The sequence below is a fragment of the Octodon degus genome, unplaced genomic scaffold (assembly GCF_000260255.1).
Source record: "Octodon degus isolate 3935 unplaced genomic scaffold, OctDeg1.0 scaffold00108, whole genome shotgun sequence".
Lineage (NCBI taxonomy): Eukaryota > Metazoa > Chordata > Mammalia > Rodentia > Octodontidae > Octodon > Octodon degus.
Window position 1 is genome coordinate 8,657,212 of NW_004524684.1, and position 6,067 is coordinate 8,663,278.

Below are 6,067 nucleotides of genomic sequence, written 5' to 3' on the forward strand. Positions count from 1 at the left end.
GAAGTCTCCTAGCACAGGAGCTCCCATGCCCTGGTGTGCCCTGCCGTGTCATCAGTCCACGAGCTCGAGCCCTCCCAGGAGGGCAGGGGGTGCATGGGTGGAGGGCGGGGGTGTGCGAGGGTTCTAGACTCCACCCCGGCATGTGATCTCTACTGTGAGCTGCATTTTAACTGCAGGGCAGCATAAACATTTGAAAAGATGTGTCGTGTAAAAGAAGGAACACAGGAGTGGATTTATTTCATTTAATCTAATGAATGCCATAGCGACTCTGGGATGACGGCAGGGTGGTGGAGAAGCTTTGCAGCCGAATAGACAAGGCTCTTCTTTATGTTTAGAGGGCGGGCTGTGAGGCCAAAGCATTCACTGATAAGAACTGAGATGTTATTTGGAAATTAATAACATACCACATTTTCTTGCCCTCTCCGCATGCCCCAGGCACGGGCCAGCACGGCAGGCCAGGGATCAATCCTCCAACCCCTGTGTCTGCCTAAGCAGGTGCTTTCCTCTGCTGAGCTATTTGGCCAACTAGTAACATACTACATTTGATGACATTTAAATTTGACTATTGCATGAAATTTTGATCATGCAGACCAATTTTCAGAGTGACAGCCTACATTTTTCCCCTGTAAGTAAAACAAAGGGTTTCCAAATCCCACAAAAGTCGGCATTGCTCCTGTGGGCAACCAGGATTTGAAAGTATTTACGTGGTTTTCTGACAGGCCATTTCATTCCACCAACTTAAAATCTCTTGTGCAGGAGACACCTCGCTTCACCCCTCCCAGGAGGCCACCAGGCCTCCCCAAGGACGTGCCCCCCACCTGGAGGCAGGTGCTGGGGACCGGCAGGGTGCGAGACAGCCCAGACCTCGGCAAACCATGCTCTCAGTCCTGTCTCTCATGTGGGAAGCAGGCAGATTACTGCGCAGGGGTGGGAGGTGGCGGAGGCCCTCCCAAAGCGTCCTCAGGCTGCCTTCTGGGAACACCTCCAACGCAGGAGTTTATGTGCAGGATTGTTATTTTTGACACATACCAGTATATGTTCAGGGTATTTACCACAGTAACCTAATAGTTCACTTTTATGTGCTTCAAACCTGTGTCTTGAAATTTTCTGTATCCCTTTTGATTATCTGGATTTTCTTTTTTCTTTTTTCAGGGTTTTTAAGGTAGATTTTGTCTCTAATCAAAATGCAGACCTTCCGTGCAAAATCTGATGGTCTGCACAAGAGCTGCCCAGTGTGGCCCGGATCTCCACCCCGACAGAAAGCACAGGGCCCACGCTCGGAGCTTCCGCACTCACGCCCTCCCCTGGCTCGCCGCCCCGCCTCCAAGGCACCTGCTCTGATGGGTTTTCTTTACCATTGGATATTTGTTCTATTCCCAAATTGTTGAAGACAGTACAATGGTGCTAAAGCTACTTCCAGTGCTGCCCGCCATCGGCAACGGTCAGCAGTCAGATCCTGGCATGGAACGCTGGCATTCTACACTGCAAATTCCACCACACGGAGGTGATGCCAGCAGATGCCCACGAGTGTCTCACCAGAGTACGAGCGTGTATTTCGCAATGCAGTTACAGCCAGCGTTCGTCATGTGCTTATGGGCCACGGGGACATCTTCCCTGTGCCAGGTCACTTTTCCCTTTTTAAATTTGCTTCTTTTATATTATTGATTTATCACTGTCATATTCTGGATTCAAAACTTCTCAGAAACAAATACTGTGAAAATGTTATGGATCGCTTCTGATAAGCAGAATGTTGTTTTGATTTTGCTGATATTTAAGAATAATTGTGGATGTTATTTTCTGTGTCAATAAGAATCTCTAAATAAAATAAAGACAATCATCAAAGCCCCATGGGGGCATTTAGGGCCCCATAAACAGTGAACAACAGTTTGCACTCACCTTTGTAGGGCAGCCTGAGTCGGGGGAGATCCTGCCTCGACGTCCCCAGAACGGGAAGAAGCAGTGTGGCCGCACCCAGAGTCAGCAAAGCCGGGAAAAAGGTAAGACCCGGGCCCCTGGCCCTGGCTCTCTCCTCTCTGTCCATGTTCTTGATGAAAATAGTGTTCTCTTTCAAATAGTGTCAGGGAGCTCTAAAAAATCAAAGAAATGGATATTAAGACCCATTTTTACAGACTGTCCTAGACTTAGTATAGTTTTCTAATTGTATTTATATTTTTCTAAAGACAGTAAGTTTACCTTCCTCTTGTTTGGATCTTAAGAAATTGTGGCAAAGAAAATGACCCAGAAACTGAATAATAAAATTCACAACTCTGTTTACTCACACATACAAAAGAACACACTACTAGAAATTCAATGATTTTGTTAATGAGCATCTCTTTCATGCAACAAAGTTAGTTTTAGCTCTTGTTCATTGTTAACGCAGGTGTCTGAAGAGCCACACCTCTGCACAGCTCTGTGAGTGCCTGGGCTGGCTGGAGGCACTGACAGACACCTGCTGAGGGTCCACACTGCCCCACAGCAAAGACCCTGCAGCAAGAGCAGATGGAGGCTGCTGCCTTCAGTGGTACTAAGTGCCTCACAGGACATGTGCAAAGTCTGCCGTGATGGGGACGTTGGATCGCATCAGGCCAGGGGCCAGCACAGAACCCGACACCGGTCCCTGCAGTCCCCCCAAGACTATTTTCTCCATGAGTTCACAGGGCTGGCTCTGGAGAGACATGTGAATTGCAAAGTGTAAAGGACCACAAAGCGAGGAAGAATGCACTAACAAGTTGTCATAAATAAGTGAAGTTTGTTGTTTATGAGACATGAAGAAAATCAAAGTATCATTTTCAAGCAAAGCCTGATATCAAAAATTGCAGATTCTTGAGTATATGCACTAGTCAGGGTCTTGCTCCGTATTCAGGCTGGCCTTAAACTCAACTAGAGAGTCCAGGTTGGCCCCAGATTCATGCAAACTTCTTGCCTCAGCACCCTGAAGTGTAAGATTACAGGCATGAGCCAACAAGCTGGGCTTTATGGCTCGGACTTCCTGCTCGCAGTGTGCACAGAGCTGCCGCCTTCTTCCTTACCTGACTCTGCAGGTGGTCGCGGTGAGCCTACCTGTAGGTCACTTTCATGTGTAACGTATGTATGTTACCATTTACCCCACGTCACAGCTGAGGAGCTGGATCTGCATGAGGGAACAGTGCTTTCCCGACCACATCACATACGAAGTGTGGCTCATCAAGGTCCATGGGGACCTGAGCCTCCAGCCCACCCCCTGCACCCGGGTCTGCGTGCCTCACCACAGGGCACAGCCCAGTCCTCCTGCGCTCCTGGTGGTCTGCAGCATCTCTCCCTTCTCAAGCACCTTGCCTGCTTGTGTGGAAACAGCCCATGGGAAGGCCCAAGTGTAAGGGCTTCTAGGACGAGCTCTGAATTAAAGCAGACTTAACTCCAGTCTAACAAAGACTTTCACTTCCTTAGTGATAGGCTTGGCCACAATGCACTGTAGATTTTGTGACTGTTAATTCATTTGACACTCAAAATAAATATTTTTATAACTGAGCGCTTTATTCTAACAGATCCTACAAGGCATGAACTTAAGGGATCCTATGAGCAGCTGCGTAGCTCTTTCTGAAGACGATAGCATGTGATGACGAAGTGGATTTCGATGTTCCTTTAAGGATATTTTCTTAAGCACACCACACACTGCATATTTTATGCACAGACAAAATTTCTTGAAGGTTTTACCAATTAAGTATGATTTCAGGACAGTCCTTCTGACCAAATATTTATGTACTCAGCTGCCCTTCATAAACATTTTACTCTTTCAAATGTTATTCACATTTTAATACAATAAAACATCCCTTTTTAAATAACACATTTGACATAAACTTTATCAAGTAATTGCATTATTTTAAAACTCTTAGGAAAGCATGTTCGACTGTCATCACTTTTGCTGTTCTACAGGAAAGAATCTATCAGATTAGATTTATGCTTTGAATTAGTCTCTTAAGAAAAGTGCCCTGTGGAAGTTAGAACACTTTTCTTCAGCATGTATTTGAAGCACGTGGAGCCTGCGCTCCCGTGTGGGGCTGCCGCACGCACCTCACATCCCGTGTTCTTTTCATCCCGTCCCTTGTACCCTCCCTCTGCCATCTCTTGATCTCCTCCCCTGTGAGAACATTATCTCCTCACTGTCAAGATTGTTTACTTTTTTCTCTTCATTGCTAAAAGCGGGTGACATTTCTACCTCACGGACTTTCCTTGCAAAGCTCGCCTCTTTCAGGTAGTTACCAGCACACAATTACGTACTGCACAGCAGCTGATGCCTGAACACAGACTCATACTAATGTGTATGCTACCCACATTCTCATCAGCTAGTGAAGATAGTGGTAACCCAAACCACTTACTGAGGAGAAGAAAACAGTAAGATTCATCTCTGATGGAGTGTATATTATATATAAATGGCTAAGGTACAGAAAGTGTTTCAACTGAGAGATGAAATGCTAAGTAAAACAGCTTAAAAGACTATCATGTAGGTTTAGTTTTATGCAGGACAGAGAAAGGAGAACAGAAACTAAAGAGATGGTTCTGGAGCAGAGACGCCAGGTGACGGTCCTGAGGGCCTGGCAGGACGAGCCTGGGTGGTGGGGTGGTGATGCATTGGTAGGGCAGGTGCAGGGCACTCCAGTGGGGCGCCCTGGGGAACATCGCCAGGGGAGCTCTGGCTGACCCTGAAGTCTGCCTCGGGCCTGTTCTGGTGACAGAAATCAGGGCATCCTAGGTCTTGCTCTTAGGAGTCTGGTGCTGTGCTTTGGTCCTCCTGCAGGCTCCCGGCCCTGCTCCTTTCTCCTGTCCTTGTAGAAGGTGTTAGCAGGACGCTGGTATCTAACTGCGGACACAACAGTCACAGCCTCCACAAGGATGCGCACATGGCGCCCCCACCCCGGGGCCCTCCATGCAGGGGAGGTGGGCTGAGAGGCGAGACAGGCTTACTGCAATTCTTTGAGGCTTAATTTTCCCCCCATATTATATAACACAAAGCAGGTAAAGTGAATGTATGTTTATATACACAGGCAAGCAAGGGCTCTTTTCATATGCACATTTTATTAGCAATAAGGACCTCGGCACAGGACATTTCCTGGAAATTAATGACCAGCAGGGGTAAAAGCCCTCAGCCTTGTATAGGAATATCTACTCCTCCAACTGGTCATTAATCGGCAAGACAAGCCCTGTGCCTCCAGTGTCATAATTTAGAAAAGTTATTTTGGTTTTCAATGAACAGTAGTCACAGTGTGCCTTGTAAGCCAACTCATTTATATTGTCCAATAAGCTAAAAACCAAAGGACTGCTTTCCTTTCTACTGCAGCATTCAGGTAAGTGGCCACACACGTTGACATGGACACTGAGAGGGAGGGATGCTTTCCAGACTTTGGCTTGGTCTACTATACAGCAGTCACTTTCAACAATCTGCTGCTCCTTACTTCCTTTTTTTTCCTGGGGATTCTTTGAATCCTGCAGTTTTTAATTGAGAGGATGTGCAGGCTAAATTTCTTGCCAACAACCTTTCCCCTAATCTATTAATAATCTGCTGTCCTCCCGCTTTGGTGCTCATGTATAGTGTGCACGCCTGTGAGTGGGGCCTGCGACTGGGAAGAATCAGGGAGGGACATAGGTGTGACTTACCCGAGTGGGTGGACTTAGTGAGCTGCACGGGTTACACTGCATGCTACTGTCTGCAAGAAGCTGGACCTGGAGCCAATTAGCCACATGTAATTTACTCCAGATGTCTGCTGTGACAAGCAGCACCCTTGGGGATCTTCAGATGTGGAGCCAGTGGGGAGTGCTCGGATCAGGAGAGAGTTTTACACACTGCTCCACTAAATCAGAGCTCCAAGCACACAATCTAACACTCAGGGCAGCCGTGAGCCTCCTCCCCACGGAGCCAAGGAGCCGGGACTGGGGAGATGAATGAGAACTCATCAAAATTCCATTCGGGGTGCAAGAGATACAAAGTTTTACATGTGAACCTTCTTGAGGTACCTTTCTGATTTATACCTGTTTGTTCCAAAAGTCACTAAAGGAAGATGATGTACAGTTAGTGAGGAAAAATAGCATCTGT

General features: G+C 47.1%; 1 protein-coding gene across 1 annotated transcript in view; it reads right to left on the reverse strand.

Annotated features, from left to right (window-relative positions):
* Sema3d (semaphorin 3D) overlaps nt 1–6,067 on the reverse strand; it is a 170,119-nt gene that overhangs the window by 112,700 nt on the left and 51,352 nt on the right. The window contains exon 2 of the mRNA XM_004639275.2: nt 1,897–2,087. Within this exon, the coding sequence (XP_004639332.1) occupies nt 1,897–2,041 (145 nt within the window). The 5' untranslated portion in view covers nt 2,042–2,087. The remainder of the gene's footprint in view (nt 1–1,896; nt 2,088–6,067) is intronic.